The 13,217-nt window shown below is 48.0% G+C and overlaps 4 protein-coding genes across 4 annotated transcripts; 3 read left to right on the forward strand and 1 right to left on the reverse strand.

Annotated features, from left to right (window-relative positions):
* Positions 1-179: 179 nt before the first annotated feature.
* On the forward strand, positions 180-2,614 carry N7500_005729 (anoctamin family protein; the record flags this gene model as incomplete). Its single annotated transcript, XM_056676873.1, has 6 exons — positions 180-258; positions 321-474; positions 538-826; positions 879-1,310; positions 1,357-2,280; positions 2,333-2,614. The coding sequence occupies 6 exons, from the start codon at positions 180-182 to the stop codon at positions 2,612-2,614; spliced, it is 2,160 nt and encodes a 719-aa protein (XP_056531873.1).
* A 793-nt stretch (positions 2,615-3,407) lies between these two features.
* N7500_005730 (BZIP transcription factor) lies at positions 3,408-4,680 on the forward strand (the record flags this gene model as incomplete). Its single annotated transcript, XM_056676874.1, has 4 exons — positions 3,408-3,461; positions 3,668-3,683; positions 3,866-4,131; positions 4,183-4,680. 4 exons carry the CDS (start codon positions 3,408-3,410, stop codon positions 4,678-4,680), a joined length of 834 nt encoding a protein of 277 aa, XP_056531874.1.
* A 1,154-nt stretch (positions 4,681-5,834) lies between these two features.
* N7500_005731 (uncharacterized protein) lies at positions 5,835-9,691 on the forward strand (the record flags this gene model as incomplete). The annotated part of the gene is made up of 6 exons (XM_056676875.1): positions 5,835-5,915; positions 5,978-7,094; positions 8,179-8,465; positions 8,536-8,702; positions 8,795-9,211; positions 9,268-9,691. The coding sequence occupies 6 exons, from the start codon at positions 5,835-5,837 to the stop codon at positions 9,689-9,691; spliced, it is 2,493 nt and encodes an 830-aa protein (XP_056531875.1).
* A 205-nt stretch (positions 9,692-9,896) lies between these two features.
* Positions 9,897-11,709, reverse strand: N7500_005732 (GMC family oxidoreductase; the record flags this gene model as incomplete). The annotated part of the gene is made up of 3 exons (XM_056676876.1): positions 9,897-10,846; positions 10,899-11,612; positions 11,667-11,709. The coding sequence occupies 3 exons, from the start codon at positions 11,707-11,709 to the stop codon at positions 9,897-9,899; spliced, it is 1,707 nt and encodes a 568-aa protein (XP_056531876.1).
* Between the last annotated feature and the right edge of the window lie 1,508 nt (positions 11,710-13,217).

Here is a 13,217-nt window from a genome sequence, read left to right on the forward strand (position 1 = left end):
CTTAGTTCTACGTCATAAGCACAATTCTATACAGAGAAAACATCCAAATTGCGTCGTAAATTGCAGTCTGATCCTTGATGGCTTCGCCCCTAAGCCCTTTAGCGCCAGGTGACGGCATCGACCCGCAGATCATCTCGATTTGTCCGTTCCACCTTCTTTCTCCTTTCCACACACCAGCGATGGCGACAATCCCAGATAATGTCCAGGAGTATAATCTCCATGTGGACTATGTCATCCGTTACAGCTTCGGAGACGTAGGTGAGTAGAAGAGAGAGCTCTCCAGGGCTGATATGTGGCGGGGCACTGTCTAACAATCGCAGACCGATCGCAGGCAATTTTGCAGCTGGAAAAACTGCTTCAGGCACTGGCCCAAGTTGGTCTACAGGTAGAAGTACGACAGGGCGATGAGTCGTCTTTGCTTGTTTTTGTGAAAGCTTCGGAAAAGCGGCTGAGACGGGCGGTCTATCGGTCGCGGTGAGTGACAAATGATGTTATCTATAAGAGCCAATGTGCTAATTTCGACTTGTATCTCCACAGAGTACGAGACTGGCTTTATGGTATTCGAAATGCTGAGCCCACCCCTTCCAACTCGACCGAGCCCCAGACCGAGGCTGAGCGCCTACGGGTGATCAACCAGATGATTACACTTCCCAAGGAAGAGGGCGGTGCTGCTATCACTCCCAACCATGGCGAATGGAAGAATGTCACCGCTATATTCCCCCTTCATGATGTCGATACAAATAAAAAGTGGATACGAGATTGGAGCTCGAAGACCTTCCTCTCAGATGACGACTTGGATCAGATCCGCAACAAGTTTGGAGAAAGTGTATGTAGAGCAAACGGTTGCTATTCTTCGGTCTGGCTAACAAAAATGGTAGGTTGGGTTTTACTTCGCGTTCCTGCAGTCATACTTCCGATTCTTGATTTTCCCGGCGGTCTTTGGATTCTCTTGTTGGTTCCTCCTCGGCGGGTATTCGATTATTTATACTATCGTCAATTGCCTTTGGTGTATCATTTTTGTGGAATACTGGAAGCGTCAGGAGCTTGACCTGAGCTGCAGGTGGCAGACCAAGAATGTCTCAGCCGTTCGGACGAAACGACGAGAGTTCAAGGCAGAAAAGGAGGTTCGCGATGAGGGTACTGGTGAGATGCGCGGTGTGTTCCCGGCAACTAAGCGCATGCAACGGCAGCTACTCCAAATCCCCTTCGCCTTGCTTGCAGCAATTGGCTTGGGTGCTATCATTGCGACTTGCTTCGCCATTGAGATCTTCATCTCGGAGCTCTACAATGGCCCATTGAAAACATACTTGGTATGGTAATCCTTCCAATTCCCTGTTACCAAAGCTTACCATCCAGATCTTTATTCCAACCATTCTTGTGTCAGCGCTTGTTCCAACCATGAGCGCTATTTTGACATCTATCGCAACGAAGCTGAATGACTACGAAAACCATGAGACAAAGGATGCGTATGACGTTGCATTGACTCAGAAGGTCTTTGTTATCAACTTCATCACGTCTTATATGCCAATTTTCTTGACGGCCTTTGTCTACGTGCCATTTGCTAGCCGGATTGTCCCCTACCTCGATGTCTTCCGCTTGACAGTCCGGCCTTTCGTATCGAAGGAACATGCCGTTGCAAAACAATCGCACTTCCAAATCGACCCAGCTCGTCTGCGCAACCAGGTTATCTACTTCACTGTCACCGCGCAGATCGTTGGCTTCGCCATGGAGACTATCGTGCCCTATATTAAGCAGCATGCACTCCGCAAGTATAAGAAGTACAACAGGGAGCGCAATGGCAAGATGGACCGGAGCGACGACAAAGAATCGCCCGAAAGACCCGTCGTGTCCTTCGATGATCCGGCCGAGGAAGTGCAGTTCCTCACGCGTGTGCGTAACGAAGTCGAGCTTTCCGAGTACGACGTGACCGATGATCTGCGCGAGATGTGCATTCAATTTGGATATTTGGCCCTTTTCTCTCCCACATGGCCGCTTGTTCCCCTTTCATTCTTTGTGAATAACTGGATCGAGTTGCGATCAGACTTCTTCAAAATCTGCATGGAGTTCCGCAGACCTGTACCGTTGCGGACCGACACAATTGGACCCTGGCTTGATAGCCTGGGATTTCTCTCCTGGGTCGGAAGTATCACCAGTGCTGCGCTGCTATACATGTTCAGTGGCAACGCACATCACGGGCCCAATGGCGAGCCGACAGATATCAAAGGCTGGGCTCTGCTTTTGACAATATTTTTTTTCGGAACATCTTTATCTTATTGTGAGGTATGCTGTGCGGGCTGGTATGGCCAGAATCGAACCTCCTAATTCCCGCAAGGAGCGCGCTGAGCGTTATCTCGTGCGCAAGCGCTATATTGAGTCGACTACCAATACAGAGGCCGATGAGGAGACGGATGAGAATGATGCCACCTTTATGGCTGAGTCAACTGGTCTCTCAAGGACGGATCTCGAGGATGATGCTCGGCGTACATCCTTGCATGGCGCCGACCCAGCAGCCCGTTTCTGGATGCATCAGCGAGGCTGGACGGAGTCAGCGAAAATTGGAGCGGGGATTATACAGGCACAGCCTAGCAACAGTACCATGAAGAAGCAACAGTAGGGCTTGAGAGTTGTACAGAGTTATGATGTAGGTGCAGGAGCATATGTGGCTGACTTTGTTTTGGGAGTGGATACGAGACCACGGGATTATAGATATTTCATTTAGTACACGATGTGCAAATCCATATTCATCACCCATATTAGTTCGATTCATGCCTCAACTTGTCCTCGATTGAATGGAATGATTGTCCTACTCCTGGTGCCTGTTTGTGAGACAGACATGTGTCGCCTCAGGCAGAAATGTCGGGATAGCCAATAGATATGATGTCATGCTAAATCGGTCGGAAATAAGTAAGCCCGTTCCGAGGCCGGATGCAGGCGGAATGCAGTCAGCAAACCTTAGGTACTTATGTACTCCGTATATGTTCATGGTTGAAACGATAGTATACGATTGGTGGGGGATGACGAGTAACCATAGGATTGTGGTGTAACCCAATCACTGTATATGCGGCATAAGATAAGTCGGGCGGCAAAAAGTGCGAGATAAACTCCGGGGTAAAAGCTACCGCCTATTTCACCGCCTGCTCAATGCGGACATTTCGCTTACCAACTCCTTACATAAATCGACGATCGCCCCAAATCCACTGACTCAGAATCCTTAAGTAATCCTCCTCCTCCACCTTGGTGCCGCCATCATTTTGCTTACAGCATCGGATCTGTAACTGCTTACCTCATTTTGGCTGTATTTTGTTATCAGCAACGCAGCTCTCTTTGCTCTCAATTCTTGTGGGAACTAAGTGTGCTGTGCAAAGTCACTTCCCAATTTCATCACCAATTCCGTTTCTTCTTAATCAATGCAGCCTGCACTGGCGCCAGCGCCGCATCCAAGCATGCAGACTTCTGCTCAGGTAAGCAGGCCACCTTGAACGCGTTTGTCATCAGATCTATATGAGGTCCCGCGTTGAGTCCTTGATACTTTGGATACAAGGCAGTCGTGTCCCGTTATCCACGTGTCGGGAACGGGGCTCGACGTTTTGACGCGTCGAGTCTCCATCCAGTCTCCCCGCGTCACAGTTGTCATTTTCTGTGGTATCATACTAACATTTGACCATAGGACCATGCGGATCAAGGTACGTGACCATAGCTTACAACGCTCTTGATGTGTGATTGCCATTACCTTTGAGTGATTTGTGGATGTGTGGACTCGAGGTTGAAAACTACCTAACCCCAATCACGTCCCTCATCTCACCGGGGCGAATTAGGGTGCACGTCACACGTGATTGTGACCGATTGCTAATACATGAATTCATAGTCCTCCATGACCAGCTTTTAGCTGCTCAGCACCATCTGGGTGGTCGCCCCCAGGGTGCTCCAGGCCAGCAGCAGCATTTGCAGCCCAATAATGCTAGTCCCCGTGACCAGGCGAACATTGACCCTGCTATCTCCGGTGCCATGCTCGGCGCTCCTCAAACCCCCACCCAGCCCCAGGGCTCTCCACCATCTGACGGCGGATCGAAGAGCTATGGCAAGCGTGAGCTGTCCACTTCCAAGCGCGCTGCCCAGAACCGTGCTGCTCAGGTATGTCTTTTTGATATCGTGTACAAAGTACTCTACTCATCATAGCAACAGCGCGCATTCCGCCAGCGCAAGGAAACCTACATCCGCAAGCTGGAAGAAGAGGTTAAGAACATCGATCCCCTCAAGGAACAGGTCAAGTCGCTGGTGGGCGAAAACTACCAGCTACGCGAGTACATCATCAACTTGCAATCGCGTCTCCTCGAAGCTCAGGGTGAAGTTCCCGAACTGCCGGCCAACATCGATTTGAGTCAGCCTCGCACCACTGAAATGGCGCTTGCCTCTGCCGGAGTTCAGAACCCCAGCCCATCGGGGTCGGTGCCTACTCCGGGCCCCCAGGGCCAGCACGCCAGTTCTGTCTCTGATGACATGAATTCCCTCAACCGCATTGCTGCCGCCACACTCGGCATGCGTAAGCATCCCGATGACACGAACTTCCTGAACAACAACAACTTTCAGCAGAATAAGCGGGTGCGCACAGACGATAATCAGGATGGGAATGACGGCGTGAACAAGCAGGAGATTACACACGGTCTCCCTATGGTCAACTAATCACCATCTCATTTTCATCGCCGTCTTGATTGCCTGTGTTTTGCGATCACTTTTCGATACCCGCGTCTGTGTCTTTTCTTTGCTTATGCGCTATTCAGCTTCGGTGTTACGTTATGCTTGACGACACATGCAATATTTCTAGCTCGCCTGTTTGGCTTTATCTCCTGCGTCTTTTTCCTTTACTATTATGTCATGTTCCCCTTTTGCGTAATGGTGTGCGGCGCAGTGAGTAATTCCATCCTCTTGATTTCGGCTTCGCGACCCGGTGGTGTTTTGAGATATCTTGCCTCCATTATGGCCGGTTGATGGGGGAACTTTATTATCAATCCCGCATTTGTTTCATACTTCAATTCGATCTATCTGCTTACCTGCCCAACACATTGGCTACAAGCCGCGGGTATACGTACCTACACATCAGGCTTTCGCCTGGTGGGGGTTGCTATCCGCCCATTGTCAGAATTTTTACTTTGATATCACGCTTTTTGAGCTGTTCTTTGTAGTCTACTCGATCATTTGGTATTTTTAGGGCTTGTCTAGACATACCCAGTGAAATGAAGCTATCGGAGACAGTCCTTTTGAGGCCGAGCGCTTAGACACCTACATGTACCTATCAGTCCACATACATCCGTTGTGTCCAAATGATATAACATGATAGGGCTTCCACGCTTCATCTAAACGCAAGTGTCAGATAATGCTGACCATGTAGTTTAGATATATCCTACTGGCGTAACCAAGTATATCTACGACAGTGCGAATAATTATAGACTACATATTCGAAATTTTTAGATCGCATTGGAAACATCTCGAGGGGAGGGCCAGCAGATCTTCATTGTCCATCGTGGCCGCGACGCTACTCTTTTTCTTTTTTCCTTCTTTTTCATCTTTTTTTCTTTTTTTTGAAATTCAACATTCAGCGAGAGACAGTGGCTGTTTAATGGAACCCAACAAATTGACCCAATTGGTCTATCTGTCTCAACTACGCCACGGGTGGGGACCGAGGCGGATTACATTATCAGCACATCGCCTTTTCAGCGTATAGAGGCCGAGAATATAGTCACTTCATTGCTCAACGCCTGCCCACACTGAGCTTTCCGGGCCAATGGTAACAGCTCCCGCGGCTTGATCTACGACGCTGCTATATTGTGTCAATCAAAATGCCAGACTCAACAACAAAACGTCCGCCAAGGAGTGCGGGAAGGCGCAGGCTCGATGCACCCGACGCCATACTATCCGAGGTATTCAATCCCCATGGAATAAGCAAAACAGTGGAGAAGCTACTTTCTGATGCCTCCCGCAGAATCGGCGAAGCCAAATTCGCCGTGCTCAAAGGACCTACAGATTGAAGAAAGAAGCCAGTCTTCAACAATCACAGAAACAAGTGGCATTCCTCGAGAATAAGATGAAAAGAATTGAAGAGTCGCTCGCAGATTACAGAGTTATCCTTCAGTCCAGCTTGCAAGACACACAATGCGAGCTCCTCAGGGATTTTGACAGTATTCTAAGTCTTCTGGCGTCGTCCGAGGACTTTCTTCCGGGAACTAGTGTCGACGACAATTCATTGAGAGAAACCTCCAAGAAGTCTACCCTGCAGCCACGCAAGAACATCCAGCCTGATGAACATGTCTCCAATGATACCATTCATGATCATCAGGTGATTACTGAGTCAAGCTCCACATACATTGAAACGTCCCCGGAGATCGAGGTCAATTCATACCAAGGAACCGGAGACAGGGTCCTTCGTGGATCCCCAATTGTCATACAGGAACAGAGGGGGTTAGATTATAACCAACCCATGGTGCAAATCATTGATCGATTTGGTGGAGCCAATCCTCCTGAGTCTTATTCATTCCTGGAAAGTTCCTTCACTCGAAGACTCAAACGATCCAGTCTAGAGTATGCTTTCCGAATATTCAATGATACACGTTCTGATCCGCTTGAGGTCTTCCGAGTATTCAGACTTGTCCCGTGTTTCAGGGATAGGGCAAAGATGCACCCCTATTTTAGGGACCTGGTCACTTCTGGACGAGACAGCTCATTGGAGATTTCTACACTACCATTTTATGGTATTGGGGGAGCTGGAACTCATTATGCGACAAAAGATTACGAAGGGAATCCAATTTACCCCCCGAAGATGAGGCTCCCTCGAAGGATCCTCGGTACTCTACCCATGCCTGGGACCCCCGGTGACTCCAATTCTGACCGCCAGACTCAGAGTAATCTCGAACTTTGTGGGTTCGGCGGCCAGTGGTTTGACTGCCGTGATGTAGAAGGATACCTAAGAGAGCAAGGTGTAGACTTGGACGGGCCTGGTTTGTTTCCCACTGTGAATAACTTGGCATCGAGCCCCGGTCAATCTGAACTTCAATCTGGTTTATTGGAGACTCAACGCAGATTATTTTCCGAAACCCAAACTGGTAAGTTGCTCTCACTTGCCAGAAAGACTTCCACTCATGGTTCACAGATTTCATAATCTCGGCATCACCTCAACAGTCATCTCGTTGCGTACTCGACCTTGAATCTTTCTTGATAGGTGAGTTTCGCATGATATCATGCTAAATCCTATTTCTAAAAACAATCCTAGGACTTCTTCGCGGGGTGGCTATATTAGGACGAGCACCCGGTTTCCGGCGATCTGATGTTGAATCCACCTTTCGCTCGGCCTTAATGCGAAATCTAACTTAGATGACAATGATATACGAACTGATGTAAGATTAATCAAGCAAGTCCAGAAGTTATACATAGAAAAGTCGCTTGCACAGAGTATGGACTTTCCGCCTTTTTCTGCCGCCTTGAATAGACTGGAAAGGGGAAAACTATTTTAAAGATATCTAAGAAAAAATGGGAAGCCCACTGAGAAGGCTATTGGAAAGACTGCTGAAGAGACCACTAAAAAGCCCTGTAAGAAAAGACATCATAAGGCCGCAGAAGTGGCTGTCTACACTTGTATGATTAATTGAACAACTCTACCAGAGATCGATAAGAGACCGAATTAACATCTATTGAATGATTTATTTCGCAATTAGTGCATAGAACATGAAAATATATCTAGTTCATTTTGACTATGTACATATGTAGGCTCCATTCCTTCCCAGCTGCGTTGCTTGGGAGGTGTCGGGTGGAGCCCTAATGATTACATTATCATCATGATGCCTCCGAGGTCCCATCAGAAGTTTCCAACGGTCTAAACATAGTTGGCTCGAGAATTGCAAGCCCAACAATACTCGGTCCATTGATATTCACATTCCTAAATCTCACCATGGGGCCTTTTGTTGGGTTGGTGATCCACCGTAACCAGGGGCCTCGGTACATAAGAATATTCTTCCTTACCACAAAGAACATATATTTGACATCTCCCTCTATTCTAAAGTATTTCGATACCTGGCATCGAAACCGCAGAAAAATTGTTAAGCCTCACCTCTTTGACACATGCAAGCCGGAGATAGTAAGTTGGCAAATAAGAAACCCTACTGGTGCGCCAAATGCTGACCAGTGACAAAGAACGAACGCTTCAAGTATCCCTTGACAGAATGATGAACGTCACTCGTTTGCTCTGTACACTATGGGGCAAACATCAGGTAACGATTGTCATTGCTTTCATCAGCTACATAGCACTAGTGGGCCTCCTTCGATACCGCCGCATGACAAGGATCCAGGCCCCATTCGCACCTGGCAAGAAAGACTTGTCGGAGATGACAGTCAAAGAGGCACATGCTATCCTGACCGAGTTACAAGAGCTCGAGTTTCCACATGCTTTTGCTAAAGCTCGTAAAATTGCCCTATTGAAGGTAGGACAGGGAGATGTGACCGGTTCAATCATGACCGCGAAGAAGGCCGCTAACTTCAAACAATCCTTAGGCTGGAGGTATCCCAACTATGTCCAAACTCTTTGCGGTTACAGGCCAAAATAATAAGCGGAATTCGGGGAAGCGCGCTGTTGATACGGAAATCCTCTTGCGAGAGGTGCAGTCTAAACCAAGGGATTCTGACCGCTATTCGTCAGCTGTGGCCAGAATGAATTTTCTGTATGTCCTGTACACTTCTGAAGCCAACTTGCCTTTATGTGGAGGCAAATATCAAGTTTTTTGTTCTGTTCGCTGACCATAGGCATTGTTAGCCATGCTCGTTACCGTCGTGCTAACAAAATCACGGATAATGATCTCCTCCATACGCTGGGTGACGGTCTTGCCGAGATCCTGAATGTTGTTGAGAGAGATGAATGGCGCAAGCTTACTGACACTGAGAAGTGTGCCCTTGGTATCTTCCACAAGAACTTGGGGGAAGACATGGGTATCCCATTTGATGTCCTCCCTTCAAAAGCCGATGGATGGAAAAATGGCCTGCATTTCGCGACCGAATTGATAGACTGGACAATTCGGTACGAAGAAGAAGTGGCTAAGCCCACAGCAACGAACGATCAATACGTCCGAGTCTACGTCGATTCAGCATTGTCATCGCTTCCTGGGTTCATAAGAATGACTGTGCGAAAAATGCTGGGTAATGACTTAGACGATGTCATGAGAAGGAGTCTTTGGTAAATCTTGTCTCTTGTTCAACTATGGAAGTTACTCTGTTCACTAACCTCTATAGTCTTGAGTCGCCCGGCCTAGTCCTCTGGTTCCTACTGGCCTTCATCCGAGAGGGACGAAAAATATTCCTTCGATATGTTGCACTTCCACGCTCTTCGTCCAGTGCTGTTAAATTAGTGGACGACATGCCAAACCAAGAGACCCATCTATATAACTTTCAAAGAAAAACACTGCAGCCTTGGTACGTTAAACCAACTTTTTCGTCAAAATGGGGGCTCGGTGCGATGCTTGTTAGAGCACTAGGAGGAAAGGTGCCTGGGTCGCGAGGAGACCGCTATCAACCAGGAGGATACGACTTGATGACAATCGGGCCGGAGCCGCAAAAAGAGCACGGAGCAGAGGAGATGATATCCGATATCGAGGTAATAAAAGCAAGAGGTGTGACTACATGTCCCTTCTCACAGGCAAAGGCAAAGTCGGGATGACTCTGAGTGAAGTTGTTCCATTATACATGACCTTGGGGTTATATTGAATGCAGCAGACAGGCAGCCCTGGTGGTTTCGTGAACTACTATGTAGTAGCATGGACCAAGATACGAAATTTTGATGTGACAGAGCGAAAATGCAAAGCCTTAGCTGATCAAGATCAATAATATTGATCTGCAGATACTATGATGCAGGTGCTATCTATTTAATTTTCATCAAGGCCATACTCCTTGATAAGAACTTCAGCACAAGTCACACCCGTAACGTAAGCAGTAGTCTGTGTGTGGTTGTTAGTGAGAACAGGAACGACGCTCATATCAGCAACGCGGAGGTTCTCTATGCCCCGCACGCGGAAATGCGTGTCAACAGCAGCGTCACTGGCATCAACTTTGCCCATCTTCACTGTGCCGGTCATGTGCCAGGTAGAAGAAAGAAAATCCTTCCAGAACTGGAGGATGTCCTCATCGGAATCAGATGCGGGCCCGATCAGCGTGGCCACAGTATCCTTCGCAAAGGCCTCTTGTCTACTAACTTCCAGCAGGTGTCTATAGATCTCTATACAGGCGCGACGATCGAAGGGATCTTCGAGGAATCGCGGGTTGAACAGCAACGGAGCATCTGGGTCGGAGGATTGCAGGCGCACCTCGCCGAGGGACTGTTCGTTCATCATGAGTGCCGCAAGAGCCACATAGCTGTAATCTTTGAACATATCGGGTAACATAAAATGGATCGGAAAGTGGGTGATCATTTCGTAGTGGGGAATGGTTTCGCGGTTCATGAATTCTTGCACGGATGCCGGAAGTGCTTTGAATTCGGGTGAGGAGGTGATACGGTCTGATTTGAACCAGCCACAGCCGATCTGGCAGCCGTATCGGGTCCATAGGCCAGTTCTGTTATCTTCCCACTGTTTCAATGCAGTCTCCATGGCGGCGGGGTCTTGGAAAAACGAATTGCGGTCATTTGTCCCGGGGTTACGGGCAAGAACCAGAGGAACAAAGTAGTGATCTCGGAGACCTTGTCCAATGGCGGGGAGATCATTGACTACAGCAATGTTGAATTTCTCAAGATCTGCTGCTGGTCCGATTCCAGAATACATTAGGATCTTCGGGGTGTCGAGTGAACCCGCAGAAAGAATCACATCCCGGGAGGCGAAGTCTGTGAACCACGTCAGATAAAGTTAATTGGGGAAGTTCAGATTGAAACATACATTGGTTGCCCTGGGTCTCTACTCCAATAGCCTTTCTGCCCTTCAACAAAACCCGCTGGACTGGGCTGTCTGTGATAATCACAAGATTATCAGGAGCACCCAAAAGCAAGTCAACAGCCGTGGTACGTTCCCCCTTGCTAGCAGAGTTAATAGTGGCAGCCATGCCGAGGGGGTTACCCGAGTTGTGATCTGGGTTGAGCTTGTGTCCAGCGGCTTCGAATGCATCTAGCGAGAGTGACAAGTCTCTTTCCCAATCATCCGCATACCCGACGCGCAGGCCACCCGAATCGCCGTGGTCGGAAGCAACTGAATGAGCATATTTCTGATTCTTCGAGTGCGTGGTAGCGCCATTGAAGGTCTCTAGATTCTTGAAGCGGGTTTGCATCTCCTTCCATCCGAAGGTCTTATCGTCCACTTCAGAGGCCCACTCATTGTAGTCGTCCCGCGCGCCTACAGCGTAAACTCCGAAGTTGATTGCTGAGCTACCCCCCAGACCCTTGCCACGAGAATAGTCGAGCTCGCGCCCATTGCAATGTTCCTGAGGTGTGGTCTTATACCCCCAATTCATGCTTCCTTCCATGAATGTCGTCCAGCGTTTTCCATCTACCCGCAAAGCCCTATCATCGTTGGGCCCACCTGCCTCAAGAAGTAGAACTAGAGGTCTTTGGGCTGATTTGGCCAAGCCTGCAGCCAGCGCGCAACCAGCTGGTCCACCTGTTCAAGGATGATAAGCATGAGAGACTGCATGTGTGTTCGGTACATAATTACCTCCTACGATGACAAAGTCGTAATTGCTTTTTGTAGATTTCATGATGGATGTAGATTTTTAGCATACAGAATGTGTGATGAGAACTTGGTTTCAGGCCAGGGCAACAAATAAAGTATATATAACCTATTCCTTGGTGGGATACGTCCCTCGTCAGCTGAATACCGCTCTTCACGCAGTCGCAGTGGATCTTCAAAAAGCCCGCACAGCTGCAAGGACCCAATAATATGTGGGTCATCAGTAAATATACACCTCACTAGGGGATCTATCAATTCATCAATGCCTGGAAGCGACATATCGATGATTTGAGTGCAACATTCACATGGCATTGCATTTTCTTATATCCAGGACAGAGATAGATGGCAATCTCAGCCTGGATATTTCATAATTAGGCTCAAAGTTGTGTGGGGATTGTGGATGCAGATCCTATGCCGAAGGATAAGCTAATTCATTATTAGTGGCATGTCAAAGCAAGGCCGCGGCATGGGATCCATAACGGGCTTTGTTCAAACACCGCTCTTTGTCGCATACCTTTGCTCGAATGGTAAATCCCGGTACTGAATGGATGGTGTTGATGGTCTGAAATCCCAACTGCTCATTAAGTCAAAACACTCCTATTCCACAGGTTGATGATAGAGAGCACATCCTCGCAACACACAGTCTATGGCGAGTATCGAAAGGAATAATATTATTGGGTATTCCGAAACTGGAAACAGTCCAAATTCGATATGCCTTAAGCCGATGGGGACCATGTTGCGACCAGAGAGGACCAATCCAGGATATCAATCTTCTGAAAATAGAAGCTTTCCGCTCTAGAGATGAGTGTAGAGTGAAAAATTGACAATTTGGAAGTATATGTCAAGGTAACGGCAAGAGTAACAAGTCGCTTCTTTAGGTGAAGGCTTAGCGGAAGTCTGCATCACCATGGCCTGTATAGCTAGATCTGCGATGCTGCGGAGATGTTGGGCACGGAGTGAAGACACAGAAGGGATATATCTTCCATAGTGTCCATTTTTCCATGCCGATGAACTTCGGAGTATTGGAGGTGTCAACACGATTGGGAAGTTTCTTAAATCATAGAAGAACGCGAACGCACGGTTGTTCCGGGTCTCCGCAAGGGGATGGGCCAATTGTAAGTGAACCGATTCTCCACCCTATGCCGGGACTGGAGGTTAGCGCAAACTTGAGAAGATCAGAAATCGACACATTTTTGTCAGACGTGTGTATGTGGAATACGAAGTAGACAATTCTCTCTGGGCACTATAGCCACTTTAATCACTTGAGCCACTTCAGCCACTTCAGCCATCTCAGCCACCTTGAACTTTCAGTCACTCCCTGTTATACGAGAGTATAGACCTTCAATTTTGAAATGAAAAAAGATCATCCGCTAAGATCAATTTCCCCGAAGCCTATAGAACTAAAATTGGAAAAGAAAAAAAGCCGAGGTTTCAGTGTGGCGGTTCCTAAGGATTCCCTTTCTCGGCTTAGCTTGGCATCCCGGAGGCAAATACGCCGCGCATTTCTTCTCTCTCTCTCGACTCAACTTATTATGA

This window comes from Penicillium coprophilum, assembly GCF_028826855.1.
Source record: "Penicillium coprophilum strain IBT 35676 chromosome Unknown utg000004l_segment0_segment0, whole genome shotgun sequence".
NCBI classification, from domain to species: domain Eukaryota; kingdom Fungi; phylum Ascomycota; class Eurotiomycetes; order Eurotiales; family Aspergillaceae; genus Penicillium; species Penicillium coprophilum.